Source organism: Monodon monoceros, unplaced genomic scaffold (genome assembly GCF_005190385.1).
Source record: "Monodon monoceros isolate NGI ecotype Baffin Bay Population unplaced genomic scaffold, NGI_Narwhal_1 Super_Scaffold_13, whole genome shotgun sequence".
NCBI classification, from domain to species: Eukaryota; Metazoa; Chordata; class Mammalia; order Artiodactyla; family Monodontidae; genus Monodon; species Monodon monoceros.
In genome coordinates this window covers 28913348-28932184 of record NW_021703769.1, presented here as the reverse complement: position 1 = coordinate 28932184, position 18837 = coordinate 28913348, and the positions used below count along the sequence as shown (strand labels likewise).

Genomic DNA, 18837 nt, shown 5'->3' with positions numbered 1-18837 from the left:
GGATATTTTTGTCTGCTTTGTTTACTGTGGTATTCCTAGAACCTAGAACAGTGCCTGGTACATAGTAGATGCGCAATAAATATTTACTGAATGAATGAAAGCAATAAGTGTATGTAGACTTTACAGAGAAAATTAATTGAGAAAATTATAAACCTTTATTGAAAGGCTTTAAAGAAGATCTATATAAATGGAGAGATAAACCATATTCATAGATAGGAAGACTCAGTAGCATAAAGATGTGAATTCTCCTCCAAATTGATGTATAAGTTAACTGTACAAAACCCCCAAAGATGTGTGTGTGTGTGTGTGTGTGTGTGTGTGTGTGTTGGTGTGGAACTTTCTACATGGATTCTAAAATTTATATGGAAGCACAAAAGGCCAAAATAGTCAGTTCTTCCCTGAAGAACAAGAGAAGATGGGAACCTTACCCTACACGCTTGTCTGTATTATTTTTATATAGATAGAGTGATTCAAACAATGCCATGTTAGCACAGAGATTATCAAATAGATCAAGAGAATAAAACACAAGAGCCTAGAATCGGACACACAAATAGAAGGAAACTTGATTTAGGACATAGGTGGTACTGAAGCTCAGTAAGAAAGGATGAGTTATTTAATAAATGATACTAGAATAATTAGTGATTCATAAATAAAAATAATTACATTGATACCTTAATTCACACCATGCCCCCAAATTAGCTCCACATGGATTACTAACCTAAATGTACAAGGAAAAACTATGAAATCTTTAGAAGAAAATATAGGAGAATATCTTTATGACTCAGCATAGAGAAAGGTTTCTTAAACAAAATGCAGAATGAAACCCATGAGGAAAATATCGATAAATGCAACTACATTGAGTTAGTTGATATACACTTCCCTGACAAAGGATCAGTATCTAGGATCTATAAAGAATCATTAAAATCAATCATAATTCCTGGTGATTTCAGTATCAATGTAAATAGATAATTCTTCCACACATTCTTCTCTCCATTCCTTGAGTATCTCTCCTCCAATGACCTTCTCTCTACCCTCCCTTGGCCACACATTACAAATAAACTGAATTTCAAAAAAATCCTACATACAGACAACCCACTCCCTAACCACCAGCTCCAACCCCTTCTAGTACCTCAACTCTAGTAATTCTTGGCCCCATCAAAACCTATGTTCCATTCATCCTGCCTTCTCTTCACTCTCCCATAGTCCTCTCCTTTCTGAGCTTAAATTCCTTGTTCCATTTTTGTAAACACCCCTTGCTTACACTTTTCACTCTCTGGCCCTCTCATGTTTCATCGTATTCACATAGCAAACCCCTAACTCTGGCTATATGCAACCACTCACCTGTTCTGCACCTGCACTTGTACAGCTCAGCAGGACTGGGGAAATTGCTCACTTTTAATTTATGACCACAGGTAATTCCCTGATGGTCCAGTGGTTAGGACTCGGTGCTTTCACTGCCATGGCCCCAGGTTCAATCTCTGGTTGGGGAACTAAGATCCCACGAGCCACGTGGCGTGGCCTCAAAAACATAAATTTTAAAAATAAATAAATTTATGACCACAGATCTTAGGTGGGCCCTTAGTGCCACTTGGCAATCACAGAACATTTCCATGGTCCACTCACTCTCTTGGACAACTGTTTCATGCCCTAGTGTCTCCCTCTCCATCCTCATCCTCAACTGTTGACCTTGCTTCCTATTTCACTGAGAAAACAAAGCAATCAGAAAAGAACATCCGTAAGCTCCTATGTTGGATATTCCCATTTACCCATGTCCAGGTTCTCTATCTTCCCTGCTGCCTCCATGGATAACGTCTGTGCTCTCAGCTAAAGCCAGTCCTCCACGTGTGCAGGAGAAACCCTGCCCTTCGCTGATTAGAGGACATTGCTTCAGCCATTCTCCCTTCTAACGCTTGCATCATAATTTTCCATTTCCTACTGGGTTTTTGTCATCAGCATCTGAACAAGCTATATCTTTTTCTTGGCCTTACACTGTGCTCCTATCACCACCCTGTTCCATCCTGTTTCTTTGATCTCTTTAGGGTGAAAGTCCAGAGTTCCTTTAGTCACTGTCTCTAATCTCTCTTCTCCCATTCTCTCTTAGACATACTCCTATCAGAATTCTGTCCCTTTTGCCACTGAAATGGCTCCTGTTGAGGTCACCAATGTCCCCCACATTGCTAAATCTAATGATTAACGCTTAGTCTTTTTATCATATCCATAAGCAGCATTTGATGCAGTTGACTATTGCCTCCTTTTGGGATAATTTTTCTATCTAGGCTTCTGGGACTCCACTCCTCTGATTTTCCTTCTACTTTACTGGCAGCTGCTTCTCATTTTCCTTTGCTGGTTACACATCTCCATGACCTCTCAACATTGGACACCTCGGAATGCAGTTCTCGGACCTCTCATGTTTTCTTACAACACTCGTTCCCTCAATGATTTCATTCATTCAAATCTACATCTGTAGCCTGGACCTTCCCCTCGAGAGCCACACTCATGTGTTCAGCTCTTTTTCAACATCTCCACCTGGAGGTTTAGCAAGAACCTTAAATGTCATATGTCTCTCCTTCCATAACAAATCCTGTCAGTTCTGCCTATGAAGTGTATCCAGAATCCAACCACTTCTTACAAACTTCTCTATAACATTCCTTCTGTTGCAGCCTCCATCATCTCTCCTGGATTATTGTTATGGTTTCCTAACTCATCTCCCTGTCTCCACCCTTGCTTCCTGCGGGTCATCTTCAACACAGGAGCTAGAGTTAAAAACTTCTCAAAACATAAATCAGGTCATATCATTCTTCTCAAACACCCCCACTGGCTTCCATGTCATCTAGAATAAAAGTCAAAGTCCTTACAATGGTTTACAAGAATGGCCTACATGCAACCTACAAGGCCCTGCATGGTCTGGCCTTCCTCCTGCCCCACCCATTGTATCTCTGACATCTTCATCTCCTATTGGCCCCCTCATTCCAGTCACCTGGGCCTTCTTGCTGTTCCTAAAACACGACAAGTACACTCTTGCCAAGAACATTCTTCTCCCAGATTCATACTTGGCTCGCTCCTTTATTTCCTTCAGGTCTTGGCTCAAATGTCATAGTTTCAGTGAGGTCTTCCTTAAATACTCTAAAATTGCAGTAGCCCCTTCCTGGGCACTCTCTGATCTTTCCTGATGGCTTTCTTTTTCTCCTTAGCTGTTATTACCATCTAACATGCTGTACATTTTATTCAGTTAGTTTATGTTTATCTCTCCTACTAGATTGTAAGCCCATCGACACAAGACTTTTTGTCTGCGTTGGTCACTGCTTAATCCACAGCATATAGAAGAGACCCTGGCACAGGGTCCACATTAACAGTAGATGTTAACATTTAACAATAGATGTTAAAAAATTATTTGTTGAATGAATAAACAACATACTAATCGGCCAGAATACGGCAACAGGCATTCTCAAAATAGCTGGTACGAATATCAATTGGTATAATCTCTACAGAGGACAAATTGGCAGTAACTATCAAAAGTACAAATGCACATCTCCTTTGACCCAGAAATTCTGCTTCTAGTAATTTCCTTTATATAAATTCACACATGTGCTAAGTGACACATGGACAAAGTAATTCACGACAGCATATTTTATCCCTGAAAAAGAAGCAAAACAGCCAAAATGTCCAGCAATAGAGACTAAAGAAATTATAGTTCATCCATACGATGGAATATTTTGCAGTAGAAAAAAGAATAAGGAGACTGCTTGTGTCTGCATTTTCTTGCACAGACTATCTCAGGAAGGATACCCATGAAACTGGTGATAATGCTTGCTTATTTGGAGGGCAATGGATGAGTCAGCAGCAGCGGTGGGAGACTTTGCTGTCAACCCTCCTAAACTTGAATTTTAGTACATCGTGAATGGTTTAATGGTTTACTAAAAGGAGAACAAGGCAGGGTTTATGTTCCAATATGGAATGAGTTCTAAGGTATATTGTTACAAATAAAAAGGTAAGTACGAAAGACTGTGTACAGTATGCTATACATAGGGGTGGGGCAGACATACTTTTCGTTATTTACTCTTTTATACTTTTCGAATTTTGTACCTTATATATGCATTTCCTATTCAAAAAGAAATAAAATAATTTTAAAACATCATGGTGGGAGAATGCATTTTCATATGCATCACCTTGACAATCCTATGATTGAAGCTTGCTAAGTATTTCCCTATTTTTTAAACAAAGGAAACAGACGATCAGAGAAGTCAAGTCAAACAGCACAGAGGCACCAGGCACCAGGACTAGAGCCCGCTTCCCTGCCAGGCCCCCCCAGCCCCTCTAGCCTCTACCACCCTCCACCCCTGCCCTCTCCAGCTCCTTCCCTCAGGACACACAACTCTTATGCCCAGCCCCAGAAGGTCTGCCACCAGGGGCTTCAGTCAGGGGACCGTTTCTCTCTGCTCAGAGTCACCAACAGGGTGGTGGGTGCCCCCGCACTCTGTGGCTGATCCCAGCCTACCCTGGCCTTGCAGCTGCCAGGCCCTCTTCCCCCAGTCTGTACCTGTCAATGATGACGGGGTCTGAGGGTGTCTCATTCCGGTTGCCACAGCTCTTCCGGTCACAGCACCGGCTGAAGGAAAGATGAGAAGGGAGGGAAGGAGGAAGGGGGTGAAGGAGAGGGAGATTACAGCACGTGGTGTGTGTGTGTGTGTGTGTGTGTGTGGCTCCGGGGTAAGGATGCTGATGTCCTGTCTCTGAGTATGGAATCCCTGGGCCAGAGGGGCTCACTCTCAGGGGCCTGGGGGAGACAGGCAGTGAGGGTCCTACACAGGGACCTGGAGAGCCCTTATCCCTGGGGATAAGGATGGCCAAGAAACCCTTGTCCCAAAGGCATGCTGCTCCTGGAGGATCCAGAAAAGGGCAGGCTGCTGACCACCTACTCTCTCTGTACACTTTTTATACAAGTAGAAAAGAGCTCCAATTGTAAGCATGAACCTCATGAATTATCACAAAGTGAGCCCACCCATGTAACCAGCACCCATACCAAGAAATACCATGTGACTAGCGCCCCAGAAGCCCCCTCATGCCTCCTCCTGGTCACTGCCCTTCCCAAGGGTAGCCACTGTCCCAACCGGATTTTTGAACACTATTTTCTTTTCCATGTATGAAGAGCTGCCTCGGAGGACCCTTCCTGACTGACATCTCCTGGTGAGCCCTTGCCTAGAAATGCCAAGCTCTGGGGTAATGGGGAAGGGGAGTCTAGCACTGTGTTCCCTCTTCCCCATCCTGCCTGCCCAGGGGGTGCCCTTAAGTTCACATAAGAGGCAGCAAAGTTTCCTCTTCCAGCTTCTGAGCTAACCCAGGAGGCCCAGGCCCTGCCCCCATCTCCCAGGGAGCCCTCCCCAGAGCTTTATTAGTTAAGCTTCCCAGTAGCAGCAGGAGGCCTCTCTTACAAAAACACTCGGAGAAGCCACATAAACAGGCCAGGCTAATGGGTCCTCAAGGACCCTCTCCTCAGCCAGCACTGTGCCCAGGGGCCTCACTCTTCCCTCATCACCCCCCACCCCCAGGCTTCCCTGGGGATCAGTGGGGAGGGGGTTGGTGGCAGTGGTAGGGGTCGGGGCAAGAGGCCAGGGGCAGGTGACCTAGCCCTTCTCACCTGCACATGATCTCGTGGGTGAGTAGCACGCGGCACATTTCGGGGTTCTTGTCCTGCCCCTCGTAGATGATGGCCTGGGGAAGGGGAAGTGCGCAGGCTGGAGGGGAAGGAGGCTCCTCTCAAGGCCAGGTGGAAGGGCAGCTGGGCCCTGCTCCCGGGGAAGAGTACGCCCTCCAACTCTCTCTGGGAGCCCAGGAATGCAAAGAGGGAGCTGGGAACCTGGCTTCCCAAACCAGTACCACTATCAGAATGGGCAAGAGTGGCATGAGGTCTACAGATTCTGCCTGTCTACAGGCAGCTCTTTCCGGAGCCAGCTCTGCTCAGGGGCAGGGAGGTCCCCAGATCACCATGACTAAGGTCAGGCTGCCGGGAGGGCAGACACACTCCAACCTCCACGGTTCATCACAGTCTCTCCAGGCTGTCCCGCTGGCTCCTTGGCCCCTCTCCCCACCCCTATCACCTCCGCAGGCCAGGCCAGTGGCTCCCTCTTGGACTGCTGGATCAGCCACCCCCCCACCCCCCCACCCCCAGCCAGTCCCCCAGCCTCTCCTCCGCCCTGAAGCAAGGAGTGAGCTGCCCAAACCACACATTTGGCTTCCACCTTATAACCTCTGTGCCACGCAGCCGTCCCTTATTTGTGGGTCCCTCTCTCTCCGGATGTTCTCCAACCCCTTCCACACTTGTTGACCATGCAATCCCACTTTGCCACTGCCTGGTCCGCCTCCCACACCATGGCGACCACAGGCTTCCTAGAAACACACCACTTCTTCCTCTGCCCTGGGATTGGGTGGGGGCTGCTGGAAGACTGTCTGTGTGGGAAAGCCCAAGTCTCCACCTCAAGTTGCAGGCCACTGATTTTCACATCTGAGACTCAGCCCTGCTCCTTTACCAGCGCACACAACCTCTCTGAAAAGCCTGAGGCTTGGGGCCCTGTGGCTGCACAGTCCGTCAAGGCTGACAAAGGTTTCAGTTGCCCCGAGCTCCTCATGCTGGTCCCTGAGCCTCCTTCTCTTGTCTTTTCAAGTCAGCAAGGTACTGAGGGCCTGCAGTGGAAGCTCTGGGGCCCCACTCAGTCCCCTCTCCTGGACCAGTGCACCCTTCCCCCAGCTGTGGGTAGCATTAGCTGCTAAGGGCTTTCTCTTGAGAACTGCTCTCAGCAGACAGGAGCTTGCTTCCCCTGAAAATGTCTGGAAGGTTACACTCTCCCCTTGGGAGTGGTCCCAGCCAGTAACTGACCAATACAGGGGACAGAATCCTGGCCTCCTTGCCTCAAGGGCGAACAACTCTGGTGCCATTCCTTCTCCAGGGCTCCTTGTGGATCAGGCTGAGGCTAGACTCCAGCTGAGACCACATCCTTGCTGAGCATCCCCTGCCCTGTCCTGCTTCTCCTCCCTCCCCTTCTAAGAGCTTCTTCCCTCCTCCCCTATAAACCATATGTACCTGAATCCCCATCTAGGCTGAACTTCTAGATAACAGGACCTAAGACAAAGTCGTTGAACAAATATTGTCTTTTTCTTGTCTAGAGGGCAAAAGCTACACATCCTCCTCCTGTGGACAGTGGTGAGAACTGTGGACAGCTAGACTGGTGAGGATGAAGGGCATGGGGGAAGTGGGGGCAGGGACAAGGGTGCTTACTCAGACCACAGGGAGATGGGGGTCAGAGAAGGGGCTGGACAGGCCTGAGCATCCCCTGGGCTGGCTCACCTGCTTGGACACGGAGTCGATGAGACGCACATAGAGGTCCTGTTCTGTCCGAAGTCCTAAGGGTGGAAAGGCAGAGAGGGCTTGCTATTTGGGGAGCCCCTGTGGCTTCTGATGACTGAACACACTCCACACCTTTCCCTGCTGAAGCCAGGCCCCCTCTACCCTGACAGTGGGGCACCAAGTGTCACATGGTGCTGCAGTACCCAGTGGGCAGTGGGCCTCACTCACCGTTGTTATATACCAGCCGGAGGCGATAATGGATCCCGTTGTTTGTCTTTTCAGCCCCGGGCTCCTGCAGGGACAAGATACGGAGGATGCATGGTGCTCCCGGGGATCCTCCAGCCACCGCCCTCCCCCTGACTCCCTTCCCACCCAAACTTCCTCCCTCCCCCCTCCCTCCCATCCATTCTCCACCCCCTATCCATCATCTGCCCCAGTGGGAGGGGCTTCCCTGAAACCCTCCCCAGCCCCCCACCCTGTTCCTTCCCAGCAAGCCCATGAGCCTCTCACTCGGTCCTTCTCCACAAAGTCGATGAAAGCTGTGCGCTCCACCTCCACCGGCTGCCCCTGCCGGTCATACATGGCCAGCACGAAGTGGAAGAAGTTGGATTTCCTGAGGTTGGAGGGGGGCTGCTTCTCAAAATGTGCTCGTGCCAGGCCCACGCCACTGTGGGGAGGAAAGTTGCTGGGAAACCACTGGAAGCGCCCTCCAGAGAGAAAGACCCCGTCACCTCTGACCAGGTAGGTGGGCTGGCCAAGACTTGGCTCTGATGTGTCAAGAGTTTGGGCAAGAAATTGGATGGGCCCATTCCACCCTTGCCAGGGCCATCTCAGTTCTAGAAGAGGCCTCTCAGCCCTGAGGTCACCCCAGCCTGCTCCCATGGGAATAAGCAGCACAAGCACAGGTGACAACAGAGGCATCCCGGGCAGACTCCTTCCCAGACTTTTCCCTGGGCCTCACATTTTGGAAGGCTGATCTCTAAAACCAAATGAACAAGCAACCCATCTTACTGACCACAGGCTCCTGTGACTGCCCTTTAGGGTCTCAAGGGGAAGCTGGGAGGTTTTGGAATGAATATCCCACTGTACCCCAGCTCCTGGCTATGTGCATGAGCCTACGGTATTGCCTGGGAGATGATGAAGTCCATCAGACTCTCAAGAGGCATTGAACTGGCTCAGGGCCACTAGTCTGGCCAGCCTGGACCCTGGGCTATGGCTGAAGGTGGGAATGTCCTCCCTAGGTATAGGGGGACCTGCCTCCATGCTTGGAGGAAGACACCACTGGCTCCCTTGGGCAGAAGGATCTTCTGGTCTGGCCTTGCTTTCTCCTGGCTCATCAGAAACCAGTCCCAGAAGCAAAGCCAGGGTGAGAGCAGGAGGAGGAGAAGAACCAAGGCCCTATTCACCAAATATTTCCTGAACCCCAATGATGTACCAAGCGCTGGCCACATGGCACCACATGGGGCCAGAGTGAAACATCTGGAAGGGGAGGGAAGACAGATACAGAGAGCTGCAACACAAGACAGAGTGGTGGGTGCCCCCTAAGAGATGTCACTATATAAAAAACGGTAAAAGCAAAGGAAAAACGATTAATTCTTTCTGTGTGTGATGAAGGGAAGACTTCACGGTGATGGTGGCCTTCCCCCTGGTCTTTGAGGAATGAATAGGAGCTCAACAGGGGCAGGAGGCAAAAGGGCAGAACTAATAGCATAAGAAATGGCTGTAGGTATGAGGGTTAGTGTCACTGGACCACTTCAAAGACTGAAGTGAGGAGAGAAAAGGTTTTATTGGAAGTGCCAGACTATCCATGCATACAAAAACCAGGCCATGGAGTTTAGACTTTCTTCTCTGGGCCAAGGTCTTCCAAAGTGTGTTCTTTAGCTCTCTCATGGCTCCAGATCCTCATTCTATGAAAGAGTGCTATACCCACAACTGCTGGGAAATGCATACACAAGTGTATGTGGGGGGCCCTGGGACACCCTCCAGGAATGGACCCTCCTTGACCCGCTCAGGCCAGTGCTCCCCATGTGGTAGCGAGTCTCCAGGATGGTTCCCCATGATTCCTGCCTCCTGGTAGTCAGGTCCTTATATAGTCTCCTCCCATACTGTATCAGGATTGGTCTGTGTGGCCAATAGAATATGGCACAAGCGATAGCATACAATTTCTAAGGTTAGGTCATACAAGACACGTGGCTTCTGCCTTGTTCACTCTCTTGGATTAGTCACTCAGGGGGAAGCTGGCTGCTGTGTTGTGACGATACTCAAGCAGCCCTATGGAAGGTCCACGTGGAGAACTGAACCCTCCTGCCAACAGCCGGCACGAACTGATCAGCTGTGTGAAGCCTGCCAGCCCCAGTCAAGCCTTCAGATCACTGAAGCCTCATAAGAAACCCTGAGCCAGAACTACCCAGCTACACTGCTCCCTGATTTCTAACTTTAAGAAAGTGTGTGAGATAATGAATGTTGTTTTACGTTGCTGAGTTTGGGGGTGATTTTTTTTTTATGTGGCAACAGGTAACTAACACGCCATGCTTACTTGACTACAGAGCATTTTGGTGGAGGGATGTGGTATGGGAAGTATGACTAAAGGCCACCAGAAGGTTCTGGTCAGGCAGGGCTTAGAAGGTGCTGTAAGCAAGGAGGGCACAGTGTGGTAGAAAAGTAAGAGGCTGCTTCAGGGATGCAGAGGTGAGGATGAGAATGGTGGAACTGTCTTGAGAGCCATTTAGACCAGAGTCCCATCATGGACATGCCACTGTGACAACATCTGCCATACTCATCACGACTTAATATTTTTCTTCGTATAATTTTAAATCAACTTACTCTTACTTGGCTTCTTGCAAAGCCATAATATCTGAAATGTCATGGGCTTCAGAAGCTTGTTGTGTTTTTACTCATACAGATTACAGTAAATAAACAATAAAATGAAAACCGTTCCTCCTCTTGAAAGCCTGCTCGGGAGCCTCAGTCGTCCATGTAAAATGCTAATTTTGGAGGCAGAAGTGACGGGTCTTGCTTGTTCCTTCCTGATCAAGATGAGGAGGGGGCCACCAACACCTTCTCTTCCCCACCAAAGGTTATTTCTACACGTTCCTTGCTCCAGGATCATCCTCCTCCCTCCTTCCTCGGTGTCCCTCTCTTCTCCTCAGCCTCAGGCTTACAGTCCAAAGTCCAGGCCTTGACCCTCCCGCTTCCCACTTGCCAAGAGGCAGGGAAGCCTGAAGACACCTTTGATCACAGCAGGTCCCTGATTACTGTTGATGAATATGCTAATGAGGCAGCAACCCTGACTCCTCCCTCCAGCCCCCAGGACCAGCTTAGGGGCAGTGAGGCTCCCCAGGAACAGGACCACCTGGGGGTAGATAAGGTCAGAAGGAGATGGGCTGTGGGGCCATCCCAGATCACTCTGCCCTTTACTCTGTCATCTAGCCCAGGAGGGGTGCCTGGAAGGCTCTCAGGCAATGAGGAAAGAGCGTATAGAGAAAGAAAGAGGCCTTAACAGAGGAGGGGGTGGAGGCTGAGCGAGCACACAATCCCCTGGACCCCTCAACATACCCTATCTACACAGACACTCCTGTACTTCCCAGGTCAAGAGTCAATCAATAATGCTGAGCTTCCTCTCCCATCCATCCCTCTTGGCAAATACCAGTCAGTCCTGGGTCCTGGCTGCCTGGGGTTCCTATCAGGCTCCTAAGGACCAGACCTGGGAAGTCTGCCCTAAGCCCCAAGCCAAGCTCCCTTCACAGGGCCTGCCCTCTCAGCAGGAGGGGATTCCTAGGGAGAGTGGTTGGGGGGACCAGGGGAGGGGAAAGGGAGCAGGTATCCCTGCCTGGGGTCTGTGGACCAGTAGCCAGTGCTGCCAGCTGCAGGGCATCAAGGGGCTGCACTGTCCTACTCCACAGTGGGATCAGGCTCAATTCTACTTCCCTCGAGGCAGCCCAGCATCAGCCTCCATTCTCCACCTTGCTTAGTGGGTCTGAGGCACAATCACACACATCCACGCAAAGCAATGGGACAGAGGCGGCTAGTTTATAGCCTGGGACAGGGATCACTATCATGAATGACAGCAGAACAATATGACCCCAAGCAGACCAGGACAGGATGGCAGAATAGGCAAGACCCCTGCTGGGCATGCCCAGGACTGCTCCTGGTCTGCGAATGTCTCCAGTTTACCCTGTTCATACCCCTGTGAGACAAGTGAGAAGACCAAGGTGAAATGGAAAAGGTTTTGGTTTAAAGAAATCCTCAGGGCTTCCCTGGTGGCGCAGTGGTTGAGAGTCCGCCTGCCGATGCAGGGGACACGGGTTCGTGCCCCGGTCCGGGAAGATCCCACATGCCGCGGAGCGGCTGGGCCCGTGAGCCATGGCCGCTGAGCCTGCGCGTCCGGAGCCTGTGCTCCGCAACGAGAGAGGCCACGACAGTGAGAGGCCCGTGTACCGCAAAAAAATAAATAAATAAATAAAATAAAATAAAGAAATCCTCATATTTCCTATGAACACAGAGAAGGACATGAGAATTAGAACAGCAGCTAGAGTGCCAGATGCAAGTCTGTCTGGACTTCTGGTTCCCCCAGGCACCTCCATGGCCTACCTGCCCGTGCAGTGGGTGACGAATCAGCATCCCTGAGCAGAGCTGCAAAGGGAGAGGGTGCGGAGGGGGAGGGGGGGACTTCTGCTCTTCTCCCCTTGGGAAGAGCTGATGCTCTTGTAATGAGAAAGCAAACCAAGATTAAAGAACAGAAAGAAAGAGACACAGAAATATGCTCAAACAGCTCAGAAGATAGACCCGGGCTGTGGAGAGGTCTGAGAGGCCTGCTGGGGCACCCTGGGAGAAGACATATGTGCTCCCACAGTACCTTAGAGGCAGAGATGTGGATGAAGGCCAAGGTCTCTGATTCTGTGGTCTCCAAAGTGGGGTGGCCCATGACACCTACTGGGGTGTGGAGAGAAACTGCAAGGATGCTTATTGATAGGAATCCTTTATCTAGAAGAAGGGAGAGAGGCAGGAGGAGAGCGCCAGAAGTCTGGAGAGGCAAGTGTTTTATCTGGGTTTCCCCAGAAGCAGACCCTGAGACAAGGATTCATATGTGAACACTTTATGTGGGAGGTGTCCAGGAAACCTTGGCGGGTATGGGGAGTGAGAGAGAGAAGGAAAGGCAGTCCCTAACAGGTGCATTATCCATGAGTAACCACTGTGAGCAGCTGCAACTCAGCCGCCAGGGAGCTCTGGAAACAAGTCTAGAACATGTGCTTCAGCTAGTCAGAGGGCTGAGCAAGGGAGCTGGGGTCTTCATCGTCCAACTCCAGTCAGTCACTGGCTGAGGGCTTCTGGGGCGTCATCTCTCAGGTGCTTCTGGCCTGTTGTGCAGGTGGGTGGAGCAGGCTCTGGCCGTCTAAGAGTCTTAGGAGGCAGTTGCTGGCAGAGGAAGCAGACCCTTTCCCAAGGGTCCCCAGGGACATGGGTGGGGTAGCAACTACCAGCCATCCAGAGGCCTGTGGTGTGATGGAAGCCAGCAAAGCTACAGCCCAAGGGCCTGCGTGCAGCCTGGCAATATGCACGAGAACTGCCTCACCTGGTGCGTGTATTGCTGGAGGCTATAATTCAGAAACGTCTCATTCACTTAGCGTGATTAGTGCACAAAGCGTGCCACATACACGCCTTTTCCAGGTAAATGCAGCTGAGTGATGAAAACAGCCACATTAACCACTTTTGTAAGACTCCCAAATGATTTACACATCTCCTTGCTTTCTTAAAAAGACTGTTTTCAACAAAATGTTCAAAACACTTTCCTATCAACTCCGGAGTGTGCTGAGGCGGTGGGCATGTGCTCCTGTAAAGAGCACGGATGTGGGAGGAGAAAGTGCTCATCTTCATATTTCCACCAGGGCCCACTCACCCCCTTCCCATCTTTTGAAATAGCCCCCAAATTAAAGGAGACTGGGACAGAAAAGCTTCGGTGTGCACAGCTATTTTTTTGGTTGGAGGACATCCGAGTATGGGTGTGTGTGGGCTTCCTGAGTACTGTGCTGGGAATCCAGGTTGAAGGTGACACCAAGGGCAACCTGACCTTCACAGCCTGAGTCATTCAGGTAACCTGTGCTTCAGAGTACAGGGGGATGCATATGGGGGCATCTGGGGGCTGCAGAGTTGTCTGGCTGCTATTGCTTGGCCACCCAGGAGTCCCTGGAGATGCTCCTTTTCGAGGCTGAGCAGGTTGCCCCAGGAACCTTCTTGCAGCAGCTGGACCTCGCCACAGCTGTCTAGGACAGAGGACGCCTCCCTCAGTCAGTCTCGGCTCTCGGGTCAGAAGGCCATTCATAAGTCTTTACATCCTTGATTAGGTACTTATTATAAGTGCTAGCAATTTAAAACAAGCATCTCAAATCCCACAGAGGACAATGGCCGAGACTGGAGCTTTGGCCTTCCCCCAGAGGCACCTTCAGGCCTTTGTCTCCCCTGCACCCCTCTGCCCTCTACTAAATGCTAACTCTTGCCTGTCTTGGCAGCCCAAGGTTCCGAGCAGTGCCTTGGCTTGGGCCTGATCCATCTTGGAATCTGGGATGCTGGGGAAATGGGGAGAAGCCCTGTTGTTATCAGCAGTTGGGGGAGGCTCCTTTTTGATCCCCCCTCCACCCTGGAGGTGGAAGGAGTAAAAGTGTGTATTTCCTGCATCTCATCCTTTGTCTCAGATTTCCCTACTGTCTCTGCTAAATCTAGATCTTCTTTTCCCCATCCTAGCATGGTTGCGTAAGTCCCACCTTCCTCTCCTCTGCATCCTCTCTTCCTCCAAGCATCCTACTGGCCGTAGCTCTCCCTGCAGGCATCCTTTGGGTCCCTGGGACTGCTGATAATCATCAAGCTGGGCCTGGCATTCCTGACTCCAGCCAAGATCTATTGGCCTAGCCCAGAGCCTGGGAAGATAAAAGCAGAGGCTCACTGGGGTGAACCCACCCCAACAATGCGACAGTGCAGGCAGGAGGACCTGGTGCCTAGAGGCAGCTGCCCAGAACCTGGGTCTAGAAGGGCCTGCCAGAGATGAGGCTTTGGGGCTGCTTCATATCCCCTGTCCCACTGCCCCAGCAGGGGCTCTGCTCACTTGCCCCAGGAAATTATCTCAGCCATCAGGTCCCTGGATGAGGGGGGAGGGGAGGATCTCACTAGCCAGCTTTCCCATGTTTCCTCTTGCTCTCAATTCTACCCAAAGACTGTCCACCCTCTTCTCTGTGCCCACCCCCCTCGCCACCCACCCACAGGCCTGCCTGCCAGGTCCCAGGCTGAGGAAGAGCTATTAATTATTAAAGCAAACAAAAGCATTTCCTAGCAGGGATGCTAGCCTGCTGCTGCTTACAGGAAACGCAGCCCCAGCTGGCTTCCCTCTCATGGCCCAGCTAGTGTTCTGGGACCAGCTCAAGGGGGAGGGTAGCCTGGGTGCTCCAGGAGTCTCCCCAGGCTGGGAGTCACATCAGAAGGAGAGTAGAACTGCTTCTGTGCTGAGAGATAAAGTCCTGTTGGCCCAGGGTAGGCCAGGGATCCTTGTGCAGAGTTCCCCACCAGGAAGACCCTGCCAGCCTTCCCTCTTACCTCCAGTGTATGGTATGCAGCCTCTCTTTTCTCCCTACCCCTCTTGCGCTCAGAACTTTCCTTCCTGTTGGCAGGCCCTCCCTCACTGATCTTAGCAGGCTCTGGGCTTTCTCCTCCTTCTCCACCTTCTGAAAAACCCTGGCGCTGTAAAGCTGGGCAGCAGCAGCTGCTCCAGTACCTGGTTCCTGGGGTCACAGGTAGTTCCCAACGTGGACAGCGGAGCCCAACAAAAACGGACTTAGTAACCTTCTAACACGCACTCCTGCTTCCTGCAGCAGATACTCATTACCCCCTATTGACTGCTCGACCCTGGTGCTGTGGACACGAGGATGAATGAGCCACCATCCATGCCCTAAAGGAAGGTGTAGGCTGGCAGGGCAAGGAAGCCCAGGACAGGCAGGGCACAGCTGACTCTGGCCTGTGATAAGCATCCTTAGACAGCACTAAGAACTGCTCCCCTGGGCCGGATGGGAGGGCACAGAGAGGGAAGGTGCTGGGGGGGAGGGTTCCAGAGGTTGTAAGATTTTATTCAGTGGGTGTGTGGGTGCTGGGAGCAGGGGAACTGTTTCAAGAGACATTGTTGGATGCCAAGAGTCATACAGAGGCTGAGAGGAAGCTTGGGATCAGACTGTGATGGGCCTTGATTGCTGAGTATCTGGGAGGAAGTGTGTGTGGGGGGGGGTCACTGAAGTTTTTAATTGGGGAGGGACACAATCAGAGAAGAGTTCTTTGGAAATGTTTCTTTGGCCCCTGGTGCATGGCAGACGGTTTGCGGGGCGGGGGGCGAGGTGGGAGGCTGGGACAGTGGGCTAGCAGGCTGAGGTGATACACTGGGGTTAACCTTCAAGCCAGGGAGGAAAGTCGTGGAGGGCAAGAGTGTGTTTTATGGTTACGAGCTGGCCGTGGGCACTGTGATTAAGAATAGGACCCAGAGGCACCGTCCGGAAGCCTTGACAAGCTGGCGGCTGTGGGGTGAAGGCAAAGAGCGCATCAAAGACAGCTGTCAGACCCCAAGCAACTTTGCAGGGAGTGTTCCAGGGCAAGTTCCTCCAAGACAGAGGGAGAGGAGCCTTCAGAGGTGGAAGAGGGGGGCGGGGCAGGGAAAGGAATTCCTGTCATTGTTGTTTTAGGATGAAAAGGCCCAAACAGAGGACTGATGGAGGATCAAGAACCAACGGATGAGATAATGACATCTCAGGAAGAATGAGAAAGAAGTACCTCCCACCTGCTCCCATCGGCAGGAGGTGCCCAGAGGCAACGAAACGTGTGGGGGCTCCCAATCTGTGTCCTGAGACAGAGAAGCCTCTGGACTTGGAGATGAGCAGCCCAGGCCTGAAGAAATTCCTCTCTTCAAACTGGGGAGGCCTTCTGAGTCCTGGTGATGCGGCCCTGGGGACTCAGACTGGACACCTCAACCCCACTCAAGACCTCTTCCCCATGTGCAGACAACAATCTCATGGGAAGAGCCTCATCGCCACACTTCCTGCACCCACACAGGCTACAAGGGCACTGCCTCCTTCCCATCGGCTTCCTGCTCATCAAACCTGCTGACAGGGACAGAGGGGAGCGTCAGAGAGAAATAGGAACCTTAAACCATGAGGCCCCACTGGAAAACTTCATCCTCTCTTACAAGGAGCTCTCACCACAAAGGCGGTGGTGGAGAAAAAGACAAAGAAATTGACCAACTCAAATTAAGTGAAAAACCAGAACCAAAAGAAAAACAAACAGGATACAGAATTGTATGTATAACACAGGAAAAAATATGTTAATGGGAAGATGGGAAGGAAATACACTAAATTATTGACAGTAGCTATTTAGAGAGATGGGGTTTTGTTTTCTATTTTCATTTTTTTTCTAGAAAAGTTATATCATGAGTAAAAATATGGATATTAATTCATAGGCAAGACCCTTTCTCTTCCTAAGAAGGTGAGCTCCAGAGAGAGGCCCTGGTGCTCCCTCTGGACAGTCATGAAAGCACAGGAATGCAGGAACACCATTCAGTTTGAACATGAAACAAGGTGTGTGTCTGTTAAGGGGTGAGGTTGGGGTTGGTGGTGGGGTGGTATCCCCTGAACAGGATTGGGGATGTGAATGTGTGGCTGGCATCCAGGTCTGGTCTGCCCTGGAAACCCCCCAGCAGAATCCCTTCCAGCTGCTGGACAATCAGCTGCTCAGACCTCTGGGAAGCCCAGCTCCCAAGTGTCCCATATGTCTGCAGAGGCAGCACCTCCCTAGTCCCAGACACTGAGAACTCCAGGTAGGATGTCTAACCTCCCCTCCCCTTGCTCACAACTGGGGATACAAAAAGCCCAGGTGCTGTGGGGGGCTGGTCAACGAACCATTATCCTTCCTTTCCAAATCCAGGAGTCCATCCCCCACCCAGGCTCCCTGCCCAGACTCCTGCAAAGGAGTCAGAGGAGATGGGTGTGGGTGCTGGGTTCCCAGGAACCCCCTGCCTTGGGTAGGACCCACCAGAAAAACACCTGGAGGGACCTGAGCGGCCCTGACCCATCCTCAGCCCCAATCATTCCACCAAGCCGACTGCCCACCTCATCTCTTCCCCACCAGCCGCTTCTCCAGCTCCACACATCCCCATCCTCCAACTCTGAGGGATGTGAGAAAGCAGAAAGGGGGCTGGGATTCGTGCTTTTCCTGGCCGAGATCTATGGAACTCGACAAGGAGGGGCACTTAACTGCCTGAGAAGGAGGGGTGAGCAGTTCCTTAACAGCTGGTGGCTGTGGGACTGCGGGCAGCCGGGAGACCTCCTCCTCTAGAGCCATGGACTGCTGGGCCAGCGAGCGGTAGTCAGAAATCAGAGCCGGGACATCCAGGAGTGGAGGCAGAAGCCCCGCCCCGGCCCGCCCCACATTCTCAGGAAGAAGCAGAGGCGCTCAGGGAGAGGTGGGCACAAGAGCTTGCCGGGACAGTGCAGAGTTGGGGCTCCCTCCAACCCCTCGCCCCAGCAGCTCAGCAAGCTGAGAGAAGGCGGCGCGGAGCCGTCCAACCCGAGCGCGCCCTGTCGCGTCCGAGCGCTTACCTCTGCGCCGCGGTGCTGGCGTCCAGGATGCCCGCGCCCTGCATCCAGGAGCGCACCGAGCCCAGGCCGGCGGGCAGCAGCGGCTCCTCCTTCAGGTTCAGCCCGCCGCGGGGCAGAGCGTCCTGCGCAGGAAACATAAGGGCGCGCAGTCGGTGGGCGCTCCCACAGCCGGGGATCCGGTCCCGCCGAGGCTGCGGGGCGTCTCAGCTCCGCCCGCCCGACGGCACCCGGCGCCTGCAGGAGCGCAGCGCCGCGCCAGTCCCGGCCGCTCAGTGCGCGCCAGCCTCCTGGGCGCTCCCTCGGAGAAAGCGGGTCCGCGAGCGCCGGCGCTGTCCCCTCCCCTCCCGGGGCGCGGGGCGGGGAGATGGAGGGATTTCCCCGCGGCCTGAGCGCCGGCGGGCTGACTGAGCGCGGGGCGGTGAGGGAGGGGAGCGGAGACGGCACCCGGTCCGCGCAGAGGCGCCCTAGAGGCGCGCTCTGGCGGCTGCCCAGGGCCGCGGTCGTCGGAGGGGGGGCCCGAGCACCCCTTGAACTGCCTCAGGCGAGGCGGGGGCGCGGGGCTGCCCGCCCTTTCCCCCTCGCCGCCCCCACCTCCCGCCCACCCGCCCGCGGCGCCGGCGCGGGACGCTGATTACCATCCAGGAGGAGGAGGCTGCGGGCGCGGAGCTTGGCGGCGGCGGCGGCGGCGGCGACTGCGGCGGTAGCGGCGGCAGGAGCAGCAGCAGCCGTGCGTCCCGAGGAAAGGCAGGGGCAGCGCCGGGCCAGCAGACGCCTCCGCCGCCGGCGCCCCGCGTGCTCCGGCGCCCCGGCCCTGCCGCAGCCCCGGGCGGCAGCACCTGGAGCAGCAGTAGCAGCAGCCCGGCCGACTCCCCCCTGGGA

At 52.5% G+C, this 18837-nt stretch overlaps 1 protein-coding gene across 9 annotated transcripts in view; it reads right to left on the bottom strand.

Annotated features, from left to right (window-relative positions):
• Nucleotides 1-18825, bottom strand: part of EBF4 (EBF family member 4) — a 55057-nt gene extending 36232 nt beyond the window's left edge. For 5 of the 9 annotated variants that reach the window (XR_003793319.1, XR_003793320.1, XR_003793321.1 and 2 more), the window contains exons 1-6: nt 17959-18095; nt 7850-8006; nt 7568-7631; nt 7340-7395; nt 5636-5709; nt 4538-4606 (exon numbers count right to left, since the gene is read on the bottom strand). Coding sequence is in view for 4 of the 9 variants with exons in the window: in XM_029221868.1 (XP_029077701.1) it covers nt 4538-4606; nt 5636-5709; nt 7340-7395; nt 7568-7631; nt 7850-8006; nt 17959-18095 (557 nt within the window). In the remaining 5 variants the exon portion in view is untranslated. Of the gene's footprint in view, nt 1-4537; nt 4607-5635; nt 5710-7339; nt 7396-7567; nt 7632-7849; nt 8007-17958; nt 18096-18593 lie in introns of those variants that run through there. The other 4 variants (XR_003793323.1, XM_029221872.1, XM_029221869.1 and 1 more) reach the window with 3 other exon arrangements.
• Between the last annotated feature and the right edge of the window lie 12 nt (nt 18826-18837).